Source organism: Heptranchias perlo, chromosome 2 (genome assembly GCF_035084215.1).
Source record: "Heptranchias perlo isolate sHepPer1 chromosome 2, sHepPer1.hap1, whole genome shotgun sequence".
In the NCBI taxonomy this organism is placed as follows: Eukaryota; Metazoa; Chordata; class Chondrichthyes; order Hexanchiformes; family Hexanchidae; genus Heptranchias; species Heptranchias perlo.
Genome location: NC_090326.1, coordinates 2,077,377 through 2,099,802, shown reverse-complemented (window position 1 = coordinate 2,099,802; position 22,426 = coordinate 2,077,377). Strand labels below are relative to the sequence as shown.

Below are 22,426 nucleotides of genomic sequence, written 5' to 3'. Positions count from 1 at the left end.
GGAATTTCCCGATCCTGTATTGTTATATAAATACCGCGCGTTGATTGCTTGCGCCACTACAGCCGCGCACAGTCCATCCACTTTGATCACCTGTCCCATTCTACCGGAAATAACCTTAAGGTGAGAGGCACCTACCTGCAAAAACGTCTCCCGTCCCCTGATAAAACCAATATCTGCACTTTCACTTTCAGCTTCTTTCATATCCTCTGCTTCATTTCACTCCACACCGGTCTTGCTGAAATGACAGACAGGTGGTGCAGTTCTAGAGCTAAGTCTGAATAACAATCTCTTCCAGCAATATAACTGGACAATTTGAGAAATTTGCTTTTAATTGCCACCCCTCCCTAAGCTTCACGTGGCCCATCACCGACTCTTCTCTTCCCTTCCTCGACTTCTCTCTTTTACTGGGGACAGACTGTCCACCAATGTCCACTGCAAGCCCACCGACTCCCACAGATACCTTGATTATCTTCACCTTCCACCCGACCAGCCTCCACATTGAATCGATCATCATCTGCCATTTCCGCCACATCCAGCGCCATGCCGCCACCAAACACATCTTCCCCTCCCACCCTACAGCATTCCGATGGGACCGTTCCCTTCTCGACACCTTTGTCCATTCTTCCATCACTCCAAACTTCTGCTCCACTTCCCTATGCTCCACTGATGGAAGCTAAGGAGATGCAACACCTGCCCTTTCACCGCCTCCCTTCCCACCGTCCAGGGCCCCAAACACTCCTTCTTGGTGAAAGAGCCATTTGGTGATTAAGTGAGATTAAATGAATGGGTATATCTATGTCAGATGGATATAAATGTCTGCAAGTATGAGGTAATCCGCTTTTGTCCTAAGAAAGATAAATCGGTGAGAAATTAGGAACTATAGAGGAGCAAAAAGACTTTGGAATCCAAGTACACAAATCATTTAAGCTGGTAGACAAATAAAAGCAATCCAAAGGCTAATGGAACGTTGGCTTTCATCTAAAGGGGGCGGGACTACAAAGGGGAGGAACTTATGCTTCAGTTGTATAGAACCTTGATCAGACCCCATCTGGAGAATTGCGTTCAGCTTTGGGCACCAGACCTCAGAAAGGATATGTTGGAGAGGGTGCAAATCAAATTCACCACAATGATAGCTGGGCTAAAAGGGTTAAATCATGACGTCAGGAGGCATACTATAGAGTGTCGTATACAGCTTACTATACTGCATGCAATGCTTATGATGCGATCCACTCTACGTTGGGGAGACCAAACGCAGATTGGGTGATCACTTCGCTGAAAGCCTCCATTCAGGCTGCAAGCGTAATGTTGAGTTTCCGGTCGCTTACATTCTCCATGCCACTCATCTTCTGAGCTTTCTGTTCTTGGATCCAACACTATCCCAGTGAACGTCGTTGTAAGCTCGAAAAATAGCACCTCAACTGTCGACTACGCACTTTACAGCCTTAACATTGAGTATAACAAATTTAGATCTCAACCACCGCTCCCATTTTCTCGGGCAGCCTCAGGAAAAATATATTGGCCTTGGTGCAGCCCAGATTACCCAAAATGCTACCGGGGCTAAAAGGGTTAAATTACAAGGTCAGGTTGCATAGACTAGGCTTCTAGCTGAATTAGTATGGAAGAATAAGGGGTAATCTAATTGAGGTGTTTAAAATATTAGAATACAGAGAAACTATTTCCTGTGGTGGGGAAATCAAGAACGAGGGGACATAATCTCAAAATTAGAGCTAGGCCATTTGGGAGGGAAATCAGGGAACACTTTTTCAAACAAATGGAGGATGGCTGCATCTGATGTCTTACTGGGAGTGAAGGATTTGTGGGCTGGTACTTGGGCTGGCACTTGATCCTCTCTGGGTACACGGGCGACGGGTTGGTCCGCACCCCTCGGGTCTACCTGCCTTTCTTCTGCCACAGTCCCGGGCCACAGCCACGCACTCCACTTTGCCAGATTTTCCATGTTTCTCTCCCCGCCTGCTATTCTGCTGTGACCATTTACACCTCCTCTGAGCCAACCGTTTGTTTGTATACTTGTCCCATTATCACCTGTTTCCGTGCACCAACATATCTTTTGGCATTTAGGTTCTCCTACCCTCTACCGTACCACAGATGTTTCGCTTTGTTCTTTCCCTGCCCCTTTTCCGTGTCTCCGTACATGTTTAAGCCATAGAACTGAAAGTTAACTCCATTTCTCTCTCCACAGATGCTGCCTGAACTCTGAGTGTTTCCAACATTTTCTGTTGTTTTCACTGCCAGAGCAGTACCGTAAAAACATGTTCCGGGCACATTGTATGAGAGGCCCGTCTGTACAATGAAGGAGCACTTCCACACTTCAATCCTGAAATTCTTTCCTTGCTGCCTCCTGATCCTCCAAATACCGCCCTGTGTTATTTTGTTGCTTACATTTGCAATGATGTAAATATCATAAAGGAAACTAAGGCACAAAATGTCCCCATTGGGAGTCCAACCCAAGATTTCCTTGTTTACTGGTATTCGAGTCAGTTTTCTGGAACAATGAGTTCTTGAAGCAACGAGAGAACAGGCCATATTTGATGTAGTGACGAGTAATCAGCCTGAATTAGTCAACAATCTAAATGTGAGGGATCACCTCGCTAACATTGACCATAATATAATTGAATTCGATATTTGGTTTGGGAGGGAGAAGGGTGAATCACGAACTAAGGTTTTAAATATATGTAAAGCGGACTTTCGAGGGACGAGGCAAAAATTGACCACAGTAGACTGGGCAAAAACTATTAACAGGTCAAATTACAGATCAACAGGCGGAGTTGTTCACAGAAGTATTTGGTAGGCGGAGTTGTTCACAGAAGTATCTCCGCTCTTCCAATGTTTAAGTTCCCCTGGCTCAAATAGTGGGTGTATTTTAACCTTAACAACAAGTTCAAACTGCAAGCTTCAAGTTACCTGGGCCATTGTCCTTCCCCCCACCATGCCTGCTCTTTATTTTCATTTGTGAGCACTGGATCTTTGCTCAAATTTGTCTTCCAAATTCCTTAACTTCTCTGCCGTCAAGATTACGCTACACCACTGGACTACACTGAACTCCAGTGTAAGACTCAGCTGATGTGACTCCGATCTGCTGTTCGATTGCTCAAGTTTTAAGGTAGCTTTTTCAAGTCTACAGCCTCTGCCCACCTCTGCTGTTATACGCTGAATAATGGCTGTCCTACTGGTCCTACTGGTTCTTCATCTTTATTTTGCTACAGTGTGGTTCTTGGCCAGAAATTCACACTGCTGGGCCGTAATCCATTTCTCCACCGATTCTAGGTCTTATAGTGACCTCCAACTTCGCCACTGTTTTCCTGCCCCGTAATCGAGTCTCTACACCTCCTGTCTCTTCGTTCCCACGGAAATTCCTCCAGCAGTACGTCTTCCGATACTCTACACTAAAATAGCTTCTGAACTCACTCGCCCTCCGCACCTGTCTCCGTACCTTCTCATCAGTTCGTCGATGCTCCAACTGATGCCACCCTATCTAGGTTAAATTTATGCCACCACATGACCTCTGACTTTTACCTTGGACTCCCTCCTACTGCCTCAGTTCTATTCCCTGTTTATTACCTGGACATATCTATCCCAATCTTGCTTTGTTATCACCCGTATGTAAATTGAGTTTCCCCGTGTTCATTCGCATGCGTGTTTTGGATGACTCTCCAGACCAGAATCCATCGCTTCTTTTTCCCCCATTTTTTCATTTTTCTTCAACCTTCCTAGGCCCATCTCTCCTGTCGCCATGCCTCCTTTCCTTTCTCCCCTCTCAGGTACTCTGTCCCCCAAATCTCTACGCCAACCCTTCAGCACTCTTCGATGTTCCTACTCTCCTGCCGCCGTCCCAGGCTTGACTTCCTCTTAGATGCGCCTACAGCTTCCCTCTGTGCCTCTCTTGGCATCATCCGAAGGGCCCATCGAGGCACTCGTCGCTGCCTACTTACAATCAACCCCAACTGCCCCTCCTAATCTCTCACCGACTTTCCCGCTCAGCGCGTTGCTGGGGGCTAATCTTGCCAAACTCCTTCCTGCCCCACTCACTCCTCCCATCTCATTCTCCTATGGATTCTGCCAGCGGATCAGATATCACCGCCCCTGTCTGCATCTCCCTCCAAAATGCCCGTTCACTTGTGAACAAGGCTCTTGCCATCCTTCAGCTTATTGTGGATGATTCCATTGATATCATGGCCTTGATGGAAACCTGGCTGACAGGTGATGAATCATTCCGCCTGAATGAAACCTCCCCGCCTGGCTATATCTTTCACCATGATGGCGGTGTGGCCCTTATTACCAAATCACACTTAGGTCTGCACCCCTGCTCCTCCTTCTCCTCTCATCTTGTTCTACCCCTCTTGCCTCTCCTGTAAAATCCTCGTTCGCTACCGCCCGCACAAGTACCAGGCCAGGTTTCTACCCGAGATATGTTCACTGCTTTCCTCCCTCAGCCTCTGCACCGAGCGAATTCTTATCCTTGCTGATTGCAATCTCCATCTCAACTCATTATGTTCTCTGCCGTCTGAATTCACTGCCCTCTTATCCTCCCTTGGTCTATCCACCCCTCCCCCATATAAACTCCCCTACCCATATTCACGGCCACCGCCTCGACTTTGTCATATCACGTGGCCTCTCTACCCCCATTGTGTCAATCACGAATAAGGCTCTATCTCTGATCATTTTATTGCATCCCTCTCACCCACATGCCCCTTCCCACTCCCAACCCCACTTCCGTCTGTGTCTGCCCCTGGAAAAAAACTCACCTCTAGTCACTTACAATTGTATTTTCAAATTCCCAATTGTCTAGCATTTGGGCCTCCATGCACGAAATTTCTGCTCAATCACATCCTCACCTCCACCTTTGGTGCCCTTGTCACCAGTAAAACCATTACTCTCTCTCACCCTGGTCGTTCCTCCTGGTATCGCTCTCATCTCCACTCCCTTAAGTCCAAGGGACGCACACTTGAACATTTATGGCGAACAAATGGTTTCGCCATTTCTCGCCAGATTTGGTTGGATCACATAAAGGGCTATCGGTCCTCTCTCAAAACTGCTCAATATTGCAGGATTATCCTGGAATGCAATCATAAACCCGACTTCTCTTCTACGCTACAAACCGTCTAATTAAGCCCCTCACCCCTGCCCTCTCCGCCTTCACCTCCAAAAAAGTTCGAGGTTCTCATGGACTTCTTTGTCACTAAGATTCAGAGCATGCGTTTAGCTGCCTCTGCCGCTTCACTCCCTGCCCCGATGTCCCCCAGCGGTCCATATTGGGACTACTGCTCTTTTTGATTTATATTAATGAACTGGACTTGTGCATACGGGGCATAATTTCACCGTTTGCAGCTGACCATAAACATGGAAATTTACTAAACAGTGAGGAGGATAGTAGCAAACTTCAGGAGGATATAGACCGACTGGTGAAGTGGGCAGATGAGATTTAATGCAAAGAGGTGTGAATTGATGCATTTTGATAGAAAGAATGAGGAGAGGAAATTTTAAATAAAAGGTACACTTTTAATGGTGGTGCAGGAGCAGAGAGTTCTGGTGACTCACACGCACAAATCTTTTTCACGTGGCAGGCTTTACCTAGTGGGGTGCCGCAAGTATCGGAGCTTGGGCCTAAGCTATTTACAATCTACATTAATGAATTAGATGAAGGGACGGATTGTAATTTATCCAAGTTTGCTGACGATACAAAGCTAGGTGGGAAAGTACGCTGTGAGGAGGACACAAAATGTCTGCAAATGGAAATAGACAGGTTAACTGAGTGGGCAAGAAACATAGAAACATAGAAACTTCGAAAATAGGAGCAGCAGTAAGGCCATTCGGCCCTCAGAGCCTGCTCCGCTGTTCAGTATGATCATGGCTGATACTCTAATTCACTACCATATTCCCGTTCTCTCCCATACCCCTTGATACCTTCGGTGTCTAGAAATCTATCTAGCTGCTTCTTAAATATATTCAGTGACTTGTCCTCCACAGACTTCTGTGGTGGAGAATTCCCCAGTTTCACCACCCTCTGAGAGAAGAAATTTCTCCTCATCTAAGCCCTAAATGTCCAACACCTATCCTCCTGGGACTGTGACCCCTCGTTCTGGATCCCCCCAGTCAGGGAGAACATCCTCCCTGCATCCAGTCTGTCTAGCCCTGTCAGAATTTTATATGTTACAATGAGATCCCCTCTCATTCTTCTAAACTCGAGTGAATACAGGTTGAGACGACCCATCAAACCAATGTGTCAGATGGAGTACATTGAAGGGGAATGTGAGGTTATGTTAGAAAGAATAGAAAAACAGAATATATTTTAAATGATGAAAAAGGATTAAATATTGTTGTTCAGAAAGATTTGTGTGTCCTCGTACAAGAAACGCAAAAAGTTAGCCTGCAGGTACAGCAAGCAATTAGGAATGAAAAATGCATGTTGGTCTTTACTGCAAGGGGGTTGGACTACAAAAGCAAGGAAGTCTTACTTCAATTCTACAGGGCTTTGTACAGTACTATGTACAGTTTTGGTCTCCGTATCTAAGGAAGGATATACTTGCCTTGGGGGCGGTGCAACGAATATTCACTACTCCTGCTCCTGTTTATTATGTTCTTGTATGTGCAAATGGCAGGACGAATTGGTAAAACTGTTAAAAAAGGATACGGGATATTTCGGTGTATAAATAGAAGCTTAGAGTACAAAACCAAATAAAGTATGGGAAACCTTTCTAAATCACTGGTTAGGCCTCAGCTGAACTATTTTGTACAATTCTGGGCACCACACTTTAGGAAGGATATCAAGGCCTTGGAGGGTGCAGAGAAGATTTAACAGATTGATACCAGGGATTAGGATTAGTGGCGAGAGTAGAGAAACTAGGATTGTTCTCCTTAAAGCAGAGTAGGTTAACAGGAGATTTAATGGAGGTGTTCCAATCCATAGAAGGGTTATGATGGAGTAAATAAGAGGAACCCATTTCCATTGGCGTAAAGGTCGGTAAGCAGAGGACACAGATTTAAGATAATTGGCAAAAGAGCCAGGGGAGGGATGAGGAGAAATGTTTTTTTTTACACAGCGAGTTTCTGTGATCTAGAATACACTGTCTGAAAGAGTGGTGGAAGCAGATTCAATAGTAAGTTTCAAAAGTTAGTAGGACATATACTTGAAAAGGAAAAGAAAATGCAGGGCCTTGGGGAAAGAGCAAGAGGGTGGGAATAATTGGATAGCTCTTTCAAAGAGCCAACATGATTCGCCGAATGGCCTCCTTCTGTGCTCTAAGATTCTACGATCAGGTAGATTTCCTTTCTTGGTGTCAAGCAAAATCGGGTAATGGTTTGTTTTATGTTCAGAGGAGAAGATACGAGATCCTCACCAGCTCCCACCCTGCAATCACAGGTTGTCCGATGCAGCACAGATCTTCCTGACTGCTGGATAGAGGTGTGAACCAAAATCCAGTGATAGCTCATTGTTAATCATATACATGTGATTTGTACCAGTTGATGTTAATCGATTTCAGGTGCATGTAGCAAATGAGAACTCTTAGGGTCATTTATAAGGGAGTAAGCTTGGGAAGAGGATGCTTTTAGTTAAGAGTTGCATGTTGTGTGAAGTGCACTTCAGTACATAGAACCTTTTGAAAGACAGAAGATTTGGTTTCAGTATTTAATTCTTCACCGCCTGGCTATTCAAATATAACACTCTTTTCCTCAGTTCGGTCTAATTCTGAAACGAACCCCAGATGTTATTGGTTTGCTGGGAGCTATCCTGAGCCTGGGAGGGAAGAGTGGGAGCACGGTTCGTTCGATAGCAGACTGAAAGAATGGAGAGAACTTTTTCTTGTTTTTGATACACTCATAGCGAGACTTCTGCAGGTTCAAGGGTCTGCACTCAGGCCAGCTGCGCAATGCAGTGCCAGCTGCGTTTGCAGAATTCTGATTGGCCTCAATAATGACGATTTAAGCCATTAACTTATTCAACTGTGATCTGTATCTGCCGCATATCAGTTGGCAGTTTGGCCGGATGACAGTTATGAGAGCTAGGAACTGCACTTTCAGCTTTTTTTTTGCAGAGGCCCTGGTGGTAATTTATTCGGCTTGCGGGAGACCTTCTACATCATTGTTTCAGAGCCCTCACACTGTAACTTGCCAGCCAATCAGAAATTTCCGTGATGCTGGGTAACTTGTGTCACCATAGTCACTATCCAAACAAGCCTGTTAATGGTATTCCGAGTGTCCATGAAATGTTCACTATTTCTGTAACAACTGAAAATGTTTGGTTAATATGTTTCCTCCTGATTTACCGCTGTGAATAAACTTTCAACATTTAAATAATCCTTTAATGCCCTTTATCCTATCTACCTGACAATCCGCTTTTCACTAGTAAAACACTTTTGAACAAAACAGCCTGGACTGGTCATTACCTCTCCTCCTGTTTGATTCTCAAATTGTCGTTTATATTTTAAAGGGTAAACTCCCATGGGTGCGCTTTCAGATACCTCAGTGTCACGCACACAGTTCTGAACAGAGATTCTTCAAAGATCACTATCGAATCGCTGGGTCTGTACATGTAATAATTAGCCTGAGGCCTGTTAATGAGGTTGTTCATGCAGCTCAGTCCCAGGGCTGCAGGAGAACCGTTGTTTTCTGAATAAATTCCAAAACAATTTTAAAGTATTTTGAAAAATCTCTTAAAATAGTTTCTGGTACATACTGAATCCTTGGGGAGAATGGTTGATTAAATCTGTTTGTTTAACTGAATGTGATTAATATCTCTGCTAATTTTCCCAGCAAAGGATCTCCTCTGGTATAAGTAGCGTCTCCTTTGACCGAATTGACACTTTTCAGTCAGACCCTCGTGTCCAGCGCCACAGACAGAACATGGATTATCTACTCATCTTTGAGATAGAACGTATTTACTACCCCGTTCTTGCAACCGTTGGTATTACAGGTAAGGAAATAGAACTGATTACTGTGGAAACCAATGTGTAATAGATGCTGCCCTTGTTGCTTGTCATGTACTGTAACCTATTGGTATTGACATGTTTAGAAATGTATATATATATATATATATATTATAATTAAGGATTAATATAAAAAGCGACAGAGATGGATTGTATGTTCTCAGAGAGACAGAGAGCGATAGAGAGAAATAAAGCTATGTAAAGCAAGACTAATTGGATATTTCTTTAAACCAGCAGGCACAGGCACGCTGGGCCGGATGGCCTCCTTCTGTGCATTATCATTCTATGATTCTATGATTATAGGTTTTGATATGATTGCTTTGTAATCGCATATTACATCGTATCAGTTGATTATACAGCAATTTTGTTGTATACTTAGTAAGATTTCTTGCTTGACATTATGAACTGTTTAGAACTTTAAACCCAAAAAAAAAAAGGCGGATTATTCCCCAGTACTGTGTGCTGGAGAATTCCTTATCTCGAATAGACGTTGGCATCAGATGGAATATAAACCTTTGTAGGGTTGTGAGAAATTGTACTTTTTGTCTGTGCTGAAGTGTCAATTTGTTCTTTGTATTGCCAGAAATAAAACTCCAAAGGAAAAACAAAGCATTTTTCAATCGAAATGTAATCAGCTTGGTGCAGACCATTGTCTGCTAGTTCACAAGGTTCAAGGTTCCAGATAACAGAAGTTCGCTGCTGTTGGAACCGAATTGACTACAGTCGTTACATTGATTGAAAAAAACGTTGCCATTTTCAAAGGCTGAGTATCTGCGCAATATCAATGAATGGTTCTTTGATCTGTTATAATTTACTAACTTTGCTCCAGTTTACTTGTGGAGGTAGTCCCGGGCCATCTAGGGTTGACTGACGCTCTGTCTTAGACGTGTGAGAAGTGGACAGGACGAGTGATTGGCTCGTAGCATTTTTGTTGGTAGTGCGGTGGCCAGAGGTCACCTATGCAGGAATTCATTTGGATGTCAGATGGACGGTGTACTTCAGCCTTCCAACCAGAAACTTAAATGTTCAAACTGGATCGAATGGCCAAGCAATGGGAGATTTGTCCACAAAAAATAAAATATTTTTTTGAAAATATGATTAGGCAGAAAACAAAGGACGTCTCCATTGAATGTTGATGGAGGAGACATTCAGCACGACCAGGCATTGCAGGACATTGTTTGGTTTTTGAACAGACTGGTCGAACTAAAACAGGTGCGTTTGTGTAAAATGTGAATACGCTGTATAAGGATTGAAATTTAATTGGAAAACTCTGGAAATTGTGTCAACGCAATCTGTGCATGATGAGCAATTTGGGTCCAACACTCGCCAATCCAAGAATTTCCTAATGATTGGGGAAATAAATCGTGGGCCGTCCAGTGTAAATCCCGTCAGTGTGTTTGGGATCTCAGCATCCAAAAGAGCGAATGAGACAGCATTGATTAAGGTTCAGAGAGATCCGCGGAGTGCAGAGCTGGGAAATGAGACAGCATTGATTGAGGTTCAAATGGAGCCGGATACTGCAGAACTGGGAGATGAGACAGCACTGGTTGAGGGTTAGAGAGAGCTGGAGACTGCACAGCTGGGAAATGAGACAACATTGATTGAGGCTCAGAGAGAGCCGGGGACTGCTAAATGGAGTGAAGGAAACTTAAGTCGGCGGCGGTAGAAATGGACAAAAAAGGAAAATGATACTCGGGATTTTGTAAGAAAGTTACTGGACTCAACGCTTTACTTTCGATTAATCTCTCTTTAATTTAAAAAAAACATTCCATTGCGTTTTTTTTTTCTTTCCCACTCTGAGCTGACACGCCATGGCTTGTCTAACTCTCCGAGTAATTTATTTTGTACCGAGTCTCATTCCATGTTGTGTCTCTCGGCTGTGGAGTTCGTCTCACAATCCACTGTGGTTGATAACATAAAGAAGTTCTGGCACTCTCCCCTCCCGCACCACCACTCCGGCTCTCCGCACCAGAATTCGACTTAGCTGGTTGGGTTAGCAGGTCCATTGAGCCAGTGTACTTTTACCTGCTCAGATCGGTAAAATGGTTGCGACGTCCCGAGTCGAGTGGAACTCGATAATTCAGACATTACATCTTTTAAGATTTAAGGACTGAGAGCAGAATGAACATCTCCACACAGAGCGTACATAAGAATATAAGAAATAGGAGCAGGCGTAGGCCATACGGCCCCAAAAGCCAGCTCCACAATTCAATAAGATCATGGCTGATCTTCGACCTCAACTCCACTTTCCTGCCTGATCCCCATATCACATGATTACTCTAGAGCCCAACAATCTATCGAACTCAGCCATGAATATATTGAACGATTCAGCATCCACAGCACTCTGGGGTAGAGAATTCCAAAGATCTACAACCCTGTGAGTGAAGGAAATTGTCCTCACCTCAGTCCTAAATAACTGACTACTTACCCTAAGACTATAACCCCGAGTTCTAGACTATTCAGAAGGGGAAACAGCCTCTCAGCTTTCACCCCGTCAAGCCCTCTCATAATCTCATATGTTTCAATGAGATCACTTATCATTCTTCTGAACTCGATAGAGTATAGGCCCATTATACTCAACCTCTGCTCATAGGACAAATCTCTTTTCCCAGGAATCATTCTAGTGAACTTCTTTTGCACCGCCTCTAAGGCAAGTATATCCTTCCTTAGGTATGGAGACCGAAACTTTACACAATACTCTAGATATGGTCTCACGAAAACCCTGTACAGTTGCAGCAAGACCTCCCTACTCTTGCATTCCAACACTCTTGCAATAAAGGCTTAAATGCTATTTGCCTTCCTAATTGCTTGCTGTTCCCGTATGCTAACTTTCCGTATTTCGTGTACCAGGATAACCAAGTCGCTGTGAACACCAACTTTTAAAAGTTTCTCAACATTTAAAATTATTCTGTTTTTCCATTCTTCCTACCTAAGTGAATAACCTCACATTTCCAAACATTATACGCCATCTGCCAACTTCTTGCCCACTCATTTAACCTATCTATATCCATTTGCAAACTATTTGTGGCCTCCTCACTTACGAATATACGAACATACGAATTAAGAGCAGGCGTAGGCAATTCGGCCCCTCGAGCCTGCTCTACCATTTCATAAGATCGTGGCCGATCTGATTGCAACCGCAACCCTACTTTCCCGTCTACCTACTGTAAACTTTGACTCCCTTGTTAATCAGAAATCTATGTAACTCAGCCTTAAAAATATTCAATGACCCTGCCTCCACCGCTCACTGGGGAAGGGAATTCCACAGACTCACGACCCTCTGAGACAAAACATTTCTCCTAATCTCCGTCTTAAACGGGAGACCCTTATTTTTAAACTGTGGTCCCTAGTTCTAGTCTCCCCTACAAGGGGAAACATCCTCTCAGAATCGACGCCGTCTAGACCCCTCAGGATCTTATATTTTTCAATAAGATCACCTCCCATCCTTCTAAACTCCAGTGTATACAGGCCCAACTTGTCCAACCTTTCCTCATAAGATAACCCTCTCATCCCGGGAATCAGTCGAGTGAACCTTCTTTGAACCGCCTCCAAAGCAATTATGTCCTTTGTTAAATGAGGAGACCAAAACTCCACGCAGTATACTAGACGTGGTCTCACCAATGCCCTGTACAACTGTAGCAAAACATTTCTAATTTTATATTCTATTCCCCTTGCAATAAATGTCAACATTCCATTTGCCTTCCTATTCAATTGTTGTACCTGCATACTAACTTTTTGTGATTCATGTACTGGGACACCCAGATCCCTCAGTACCTCAGAGTTCTGCAATCTCTCTCCATTTAAATAATATACCGCTATTCTATTCCTTCTGCCAAAGTGGACAAGTTCACATTTTCCCACATTATATTCCATCTGCCAATCTTTTACACACTCACTTTACCTATCTATATCGCTTTGCAGACTCCTTACCACCTCTTCACAACTTACTTTCCTACTCACCTTTGTGTCATCAGCAAATTTAGCAAATATACATTCCGTCCCTCCATCCAAATCATCGATATCGATTGTAAATAGTTGAGGCCCAAGCAATGACCACTGTGGCACTTGCCAACCTGAAAATTACAAATTTATGCCTACTCTCTGTTTCCTGTTAGCTAACCAATCCTTTATCCATATGTTACCACCTACATCATGTGTTCTTATTTTGTGTAGTAGCCTTTGATGTGGCACCTTGTCAAAGCCTTCTGGAATTCCAAGTACAGCGCATCCACAGCGTCCCCTTTATCCACGTTGCTTGTGCCTGACAGCTCACTTTCCCACCTCGCTTTGTATCGTCAGCAAACTTGGATACATTGCAGTCGGTCGCCTCTTCTAAGTTATTAATATCAATTAAATAGCTGAGGCCTCAGCTCTGATCCTTGCGGCACTCCACCAGTAACATCCTGCCCACCTGAAAATGATCCGTTATTCCTACTCTGTGTTTTCTGTCCTTTCATCAATCCTTTTTCCATGCTAATATGTTACCCCCAATCCCATAAGGCCTTATCTTGTGTAACAACCTTATCAAATCCCTTTTGAAAAGTCATATATGTTACATTCACTGGTTCCTCTTTATCTGCCCTGCCAGTTACATCTTCATTAACTATAATAGATTTGTCAAACACGATTTCCCTTTCATAAAATCATGTTCACTGTGCCTAACCATATTGTGATTTTCTAAGTGCCCTGTTACCACTCCCTTAATGATGGATTCCACCATTTTCCCGAGCGTAGTGAGGCTGGTGGAATTCACTTCCAGGGTTGAAGCTAATGATAACATTGAAGATTAAATTGGAAAGCTGGATGAAGAACAGTGAAGTGGTTATGAGAGCAGGTTTGGTAAATATGATTGGAACTATCTGTTCACGTGGAGGATAAACCGGAAGAAGGGCTGGTTGGGCCTAATGGCCTGCCTCAGTGTTGTAATTTCTGTGCGCTTTTATGTATTACCCCTTCTTCCAATATCCCGATTTATTCTTTATTTTGTTGCTCGTTACTTTATTTCCCGCCATTTGCCCATTGTGTTGCTTTGTTTCTCCTTTTGTTACAAATTTTTATCTTCATTACAAATCCCTGTACACTCACAAATCATTTTAAATTTGCCTGGTTTTATTAATCCTTTATGTAGTCTATTACTGATGAAATTTACTTTATTTTTCCTTTACCGCAATCTGCAATATTGTTACAATTATCATTGTTTTATTCCCCCCGCCCCGGCTATCTTGTAATCTCCTATCTAACTCCGTTTCTGTAAGATTTCAATCGATGCTGATGTGTTGTTTATCTCAATTACCCATTGCAATTCCCCAGTTAATTATTGCGTACAGAACCAGTAACAATGAACACAGGGAACAACGAGCCTGGAAACAGCCTGCAGGCTTCAGTGGGACTGGTTATTTTTGGCAGAGTCCGGTGATATTTTCTTTCTCTTACAGTTAATTTGGTCGCGATTGTGATCCTGACCCGAGGAAAGTGTGGTCTCTCCAAATGTACTACTCGCTACCTGGTCGCAATGGCAGCGGCCGATCTAACGGTGGTAATCATTGAAGTCATACTGAAGCGAATTAACAACATGTACTTACCAGTAAATTTCTTATTCATCACTCCGATATGCGCCCTGAAACTTGTCACGAAGATTGCGGCCCTGGACTGTTCCGTTTGGTTCACGATGGCTTTCACCTTCGATCGCTTTATAGCCATTTGCTGTCAGAATCTCAAACCAAAGTTTTGTACCCAGAGGACGGCAAGCATGGTTGTAGCGAGCGTGTGTGTGCTGGGCTGTTTGAGGAGCATGCCCCTTTACTTTGTATACGAACCCAAATTTATAATTAACAATGTCCCGTATTTCTGCATTTTAACCACTGCCTATTACAACTCGCTATTGTGGGCGGCGTATGAGTGGTTCGATAGTATTTTAACCCCTTTACTGCCCATCTTTTTCATCCTGCTGTTCAATGCTCTCATCGTCAAACACATTATAATGTCCAATATAGTCCGCAGGACACTCCTGAGGAACGGTGATAATCACAATGATCCAGAGACCGAGAACAGAAAGAATTCCATGATTTTACTCTTCGCTCTATCTGGTAATTTCATTCTGCTCTGGGTGACGTATGTTGTCCATTCCTTAAGGTGGCGGGTGAAAAACTACAATTATACAAACAAATACTACAGTAATCCGATATACATCAACCAGCAAACGGGATTCATGCTGCAGCTTCTCAGCTCCTGTACCAATACGTGCATCTATGGACTGACACTGAGGAAATTCAGAGAGGAGCTGAAGAATGGGATGAAATATCTGTTTACACGGAATGGCATATTATGTAAATAACAAACAACTGACATGAAGCTGCAGCAGGCTTTGTAGATTTACAACACAGTCTCCTCTTCTATTCGATAACACCACGCTGGCAGGTGATGGAAAGAGAGAGACTGACAGTCTTGAGAGGGAATTCGCCAATTACATAGTTAGGCAAAATAAACCAAGTTGGATTTTGACGTGGACGAATTGCGCTTTGCGGAAAGGGATAACATGTACATGGCAAAAGAGTGGCGCATGGGAAGTGAGCCAGTTGACAGGTGGGGGTGTGTGACATTAATCCCACTGGGATATTGTCAATTGCCTTCCTTAAAATATCGGAGAGGGATACATTAATGTATTTGGTAGAATACATTAACACATTTAGTTGAATACATTAACCCATTAACTAAAATACAACAAAATCAAAATCTCTATTAAATATCTCAGGTCAACGTGAAGCATTTAATTACAATGCTCATTGGTTACTGTAATCTGGTTAATGTGAAGCATTTAATAAAAAAGCACACTAGATACTGGGCCACATATGGTCATGGTGAAACGTTTAATAATAATAAACACTGAGCATTGGACCACATCTGATCATCATTTAATATAGTGTCTCCTGGACATTGGATCATATGTGGTCAATGTAAATCATTTAATAATAATGTAAACTGGAAAATGGACTACATCTTGTCAATATGAATCATTTAATAATAATGTAAACTAGAAAATGGGCCACATCCGGTCAATGAGAAGCATTTAATAATAATGCGAACTGGATACTGGGTCATCAATGTTCAGAGTGAAGCAATTAGGAATAATGCACACTGGACCAAATCTGGTCAATGTGAGCAACTTAACAATAATGTACACCGGACACTGGACCAAATCTGGGCAATGTGATCAATTAATAATGATGTACACTGGACACTGGAGCAGATCTGGTCAAAGTGAAGCATTGAATAATAATGAACACTGGACACTAGGTAACATATATTCAAGGTGAACCGTTCAATACTAATGTGCACTGGACACTGGACCACATCAGGTCAATGTGAAGCATTTAATAACAATGTTCCCTGGACGCTGGACCACGTTTGGTCAATGTGACTCATTTAATAACAATGTACACTGGCCATTGGAGCACATTTGGTCAATGTGAAGCATTTAATAACAACGTACACTGGAAAACATCTGGTAAATGTGAAGCATTTAAAAATAATGCGCAATGGACACTCGTTTACGTATGCTCAATGTGAAGCATTTAATAATGTTGTACAATTGGTGCTGGACCACATCTGGTCAACGTGAAGCATTTGATAATAATGCGCACTTGATAATAAAGGGGAAAAAAAGATGTGTTTTTCCGCCCGAGGGGCAAACATACTTCAAACATAATAATGGATGTTATTCAAAAACATATTCCCCGTGATATTTCATGTGGATTCCTTTGTTTGTAAAGTATGGATTTTAAAAGTTACTGAAACCCGAAAAACAATTACATTTGAAGTTTATGGCCCATATGGTGGATCGAACCCGCGATTTATGATGGTATTAATATCACGATGTAACCAACTGTGCTAACTGATACTAATACAGCTAATCATCATGGGCTCGAATCATGGGTTGGGCAGTCTGTGTTTTACTTCTCACTGGGTGACAGAGTTATTGCACAAACATTAAACAAACTACATCCTTTAAACATTGTTAGGTGTTTCTGTATAAAACTGAAGGAGAGTGTAAATCGAAATTAACAGAAAAAGAGCACTTTAATGTATCGAATTTAATTCTGATAATTATTATTTTACGAACAGTGAACAGCCCATCCCTAAAACACTGCCCAGATATAAAATCAGTCAGCAGGACCCTGAGCAGTTGTAAAATTACTGTGGCCACTGTGATGTTAACACATAACCTTTTGCTCCGGAGTCAGCCAAGAGCTAGCATTGCGCCACAGTATGTTGTGGAGCTGGTTTCAAAGGAGCCAGATGGACACGGACCGCTGCACGGGACTCTCGGAGCGCGAGAGGCGGAAGCAGCAGCAGCAACAGCGAAGGATCCCTGCTCTCTAATCCAGCAGCTGCCGGCGGATAGCTGCGGATCCCGGCCTGAGCCGTGTTTTGGAGTCGCCCGCCAGTCTCTCTTTACTGAACGATCCAGGTGCAGCTCACACACGGGCTCAGGAATCGCGCTTCTGAGACATTCACTTCTAAACGTTGTCTCGATTCAATGAATTGGGTTTCAATTCAATCCCCATCTGCCCTCCGCTCTGTCAGGTCAAGCAAGATACTTGGAGCTCTGTTTTAAAGGATGCCAGCTGTTTAAGCATTTCTCGGCCCTACTACTCCCATTAATAACACTTTTTGGAAGTTAAAGACAGTATCGCATTGAAAGAAAAAGCATACAATTCCGCAACGATTAGTGGCAGGTCAGGAGATTGGTCAGAATATAAATAAACAGCAAAGAATAACTAAAAGAATATCAAGGAGGGATAAATTAGATTATGAGAGAAAGCTAACTAGAAATATAAAAACAGATAGTAAGAGTTTCTGCAGGCATTTAAAAAAGGAAAAGATTAAGTAAAGTGAGCTTTGGTCCTCTAGAGAGTGAGTCTAGGAAATTAATAATGGAGAATGAGGGGAAATGGCGGATGAATTGCAACAGATATTTTGCGTCCGTCTTCACTGTAGAGGATACAAATAACATGCAAGAAATAATTGTGAATCAAGAGGCGAAAGGGAGGCAGGAACTTAAAACATTTACAATCACCAGGGAAAGGGTTTTGAACAAAAATATTAGAACTAAAAGCTGACAAGTCGCCAGGATCTGACGGACTTCATCCGAGGGTCTTAAAAGAAATGGCTGCAGAGATAGCAAATGCATTGGTATTAATTTTCCAAAATTTGCTAGATTCTGGAATGTTCCCACAAGATTGGAAAATAGCGAATGTAACTTCTCTATTCAAGAAAGGGGGAAGAACGAAGCAGGAAACTACAGGCCTATTAACGTCACTCATGAAAGTCCTGGCTCTATTTTCCCCTTAATATCTTGGAAACTTCGATCAAATCACCCCTTAATCTTTTAAATTCCAGGGACTACAGCCCTAGTTTGTGTAATCTCTCCTCGCAATTTAAACCTTGGAGTCAAGGTAACATTCTACTAAATCTACGCTGCACTCCGTCCAAGGCTAATATATCTTTCCCAAGGTGCGGAGCCCAGAACTGCACACAGTACTCCAGGTGTGGTCTAACCAAGGCTTGGTATAGCTGTAGCATTACTTATACTCCTTTGTATTCTAGTCCTCTAGATACAAAGGCCAGCATTCCATCAGCGTTTTTGGTTATTTTCTGTAGCTGTCCATGATATTTTCCTAATCTATGAACATGGACCCTTAAGCCTCTTTGGACCTACACTGCTTCGAACCTTTCACCATTTAGAAAGCACTCTGGTCTATCCTTATTAGTTCCAAAGATGATGACCTCGCACTTGCTTACATAGAAATCCATTTACCACAGTTTCGCCGCTTCACTCAATCTATCAATATCTCTCTGTAAGTTTATGCTTCCATCTACACTGCTTACAATGCTGCCTATCCATTGTGTCATAGGGAAACTTGGATATATGGCTTTCTATCCTGTCATCTAATTCATTAATAAATACAGTTAATAGTTGAGGCCACAACAGCGAACCCTGTGGGACACCACGAGTCACGTCCTGCCAATTTGACGTCCTGCCCATTATCCTTACACTCAGTCTCTTGCCGCTCAGCCAATTTCCTAACCAGGTCAATAATTTGCCCTCAATTCCATGAGCTTCAACTTTAGCTAACAGTCTGTTATGAGAGACTTTGTCGAATGCCTTCTGGAAGTCCATACAAACAACCTCCAAAGACATTCCCCTGTCCACTACTTTAGTCACCTCTTCAAAAAATTCAATCAGGTTCTTCAGGTATGACCAACCCTTTGCAAATCCATACTGGCTCTCTATAATTAGCTGAAAATTTTCAAGGTGTTCAGTTACTCCATCCTTACTTATAGACTCTAGTAATTTCCTGACAACAAATTTGAGTCGAACTGTTCAATAATTCCCTGGCTTCTCTCTCTCAACTTTCTTAAATAGCGGAGTGACATCTTCAATTTTCCAATCGAAAGGAACGGTTCCTGAATCGAGAGATCTTTGGAAGGTTATAGTTAGGCCATCTGCAATGTTCTCGCCTACTTCTTTTAAAACCCTGGGATGGAAACCAGGTGTTCCTGAGGATTGATCACTTTTTAGTACCATTATTGACTTCATTACTGTTAATTTGCATATGGTGACTCCCCATCCCTGATTCACCAGGGAAACTGCCATAAGTTTCCTGTAAGCAAGCAGACCAACTCTGCCCTTCCTACTTGTCCATTTCAAATTCACTTATGCCCCAGACAAACTGCTCGCACAAAATGGCGCTTTCTGTTTGAACACGAAAGATTTTGTCAGAAAATGAGAGCAACAAGTGCGGGTCGGCATGCACATGAAATGAACAGTGAGGGGAAATATTATCGCAAGATGCTGGTATAACTGTTCCCATTTCCAAAATGCGCACACCTCATCAATGCAGCTCCTGGGAATGGTGCAAGGCAAAGGAGGGCTGTCATGTCTCACTTGAAGCGATTGGCACAAATTAGATTCTGCCATCACGTGACATCTCTTTCTGGTTCTGTCACATCTTATCCGACAGCTTCCTCCACTCCTCCAGATGCCGGTGAATTAGGTGCGTGATGCAAACACGGCGACTTAATGAAACCACGCCTTACCTGGAAAGTAGGGGGAAACGATTGATTTTGCAGATAGCAGGATAAATAGATACAACGATCTAATTTCCCTGCTTCTTTAGCTTTGCATTAGTGTAGTTTTTCTTACTGGATTCAATTTGAAGAAAGCAGTGCGATAATAAGCTAGTGCTATTAAGAACATGCAGTGCAAGAACACAGAATCATAGAATCATAGAATGGCTACAGCAGAGTAGGAGGCCGTTTGGCCCATCGTGCCCGTGCCAGCTCTTTGTAACAAGAATCCTCTTAGAGTCATACAGTTATACAGCACGGATAGAGGCCCTTCGGCCCATCGTGTCCGCGCCGGCCATCAAGCCCTGTCTACTCTAATCCCATATTCCAGCATTTGGTCCGTAGCCTTGTATGCTATGGCATTTCAAGTGCTCATCCAAATGCTTCTTGAATGTTGTGAGGGTTCCTGCCTCCACAACCCTTTCAGGCAGTGAGTTCCAGACTCCAACCACCCTCTGGGTGAAAAAGTTCTTTCTCAAATCCCCTCTAAACCTCCCGCCTTTTACCTTGAATCTATGTCCCCTTGTTATAGAACCCTAAACGAAGGGAAAAAACTCCTTAGTATCCATCCTATCTGTGCCCCTCATAATTTTGTACACCTCAATCATGTCCCCCCTCAGCCTCCTCTGCTCCAAGGAAAACAAACCCAATCTTCCCAGTCTCTCTTCATAGCTGAAGCGCTCCAGCCCTGGTAACATCCTGGTGAATCTCCTCTGCACCCTCTCCAAAGCGATCACATCCTTCCTGTAGTGTGGCGACCAGAACTGCACACAGTACTCCAGCTGTGGCCTAACCAGTGTTTTATACAGCTCCATCATAACCTCCTTGCTCTTATATTCTATGCCTCGGCTAATAAAGGCAAGCATCCCATATGCCTTCTTTACCACCTTATCTACCTGTTCCGCCGCCTTCAGAAATCTGTGAACTTGCACACCAAGATCCCTCTGACCCTCTGTCTTGCCTAGGGTCCTCCCATTCATTGTGTATTCCTTTGCCTTGTTAGTCCCTCCAAAGTGCATCACCTCACACTTTTCCGGGTTAAATTCCATTTACCACTGTTCCGCCCATCTGACCAACCCATCTATATCGTCCTGCAGACTGAGGCTATCCTCCTCGCTATTTACCACCCTACCAATCTTTGTATCATCAGCGAAATTACTGATCATACCTTTTACATTCATATCCAAGTCATTAATGTAGACCACAAAAAGCAAGGGACCCAGCACCGATCCCTGTGATACCCCACTGGCCACAGGCTTCCAGTCACAAAAACAACCTTCGACCATCACCCTCTGCCTTCTGCCACTAAGCTAGTTTTGTATCCAAAGTGCCAAGGCACCCTGGATTCCATGGGCTCGTACCTACTTGACCAGTCTCCTGTGGGGGACTTTATCGAAGGCCTTACTGAAATCCATGTATACCACATCCACTGCATTACCCTCATCCACACGCCTAGTCACCCCCTCAAAAAATTCAATCAAATTAGTCAGACATGATCTTTCCTTGACAAAGCCATGTTGACTGTCCCTGATTAATCCTTGCTTCTCCAAGTGGAGACTAATTTTGTCCTTCAGAATTTTTTCCAATAATTTTCCTACCACTGATGTTAGGCTCACTGGCCTGTAGTTCCCCGGTTTTTCCCTAATCCCCTTCTTGAATAATGGTATTACATTAGTGGTTCTCCAGTCCTCTGGCACATCTCCTGTGGCCAGAGAGGTTCTGAATATATGTGTTAGGGACCCCGCAATATCCTCCTTTGCCTCACACAGTAGCCTGGGATACATTTCGTCCGGGCCTGGGGATTTGTCCAATTTTAGGCCTGCTAAAACCGCCAATACCTCCTCCCGCTCGATGTTAATATGTTCGATTATATCACAGTCCCCCTGCCGTATTTCTATGTCTACATCGTCCTTCTCCATAGTGAAAACAGATGCAAAAAATTCATTTAGAACCCTTCCTACATCTGCCGGCTCCACATACCGATTGCCATTTTTGTCCCTAATTGGCCCTATTTTTTCCCTAGTCATCCTCTTACCCTTAATATACTTATAAAACATCTTAGGATTGTCCTTTATTTTGCTCGCCAGTGTTATTTCATGGCCCCTCCTTGATCTCCTAATATCTTTTTTAATTATCCCCCTGCACTTTTTGTACTCCTCTAGGGCTTCCTCCGTCTTTAGCCTTTTGTATCTGCCAAAAGCCCTCCTTTTTTTCCAAATCCATTCTCGTATATCCCCTGACATCCAAGGTTCCCTGGAGTTCTTGGAACCACCTTTGACCTTTACGGGAACATGTTGCCATTGTATGGTCTCAATCTCCCTTCTGAAAGACTCCGATTGCTCCGATGCGGATTT

The 22,426-nt window shown here is 43.2% G+C and overlaps 1 protein-coding gene across 1 annotated transcript; it reads left to right on the top strand.

Annotated features, from left to right (window-relative positions):
* The first annotated feature begins 8,859 nt into the window (after positions 1–8,859).
* On the top strand, positions 8,860–15,276 carry LOC137332840 (probable G-protein coupled receptor 139). The gene is made up of 2 exons (XM_067996779.1): positions 8,860–8,929; positions 14,378–15,276. Exons 1-2 carry the CDS (start codon positions 8,860–8,862, stop codon positions 15,274–15,276), a joined length of 969 nt encoding a protein of 322 aa, XP_067852880.1.
* The last annotated feature ends 7,150 nt before the right edge of the window (positions 15,277–22,426 follow it).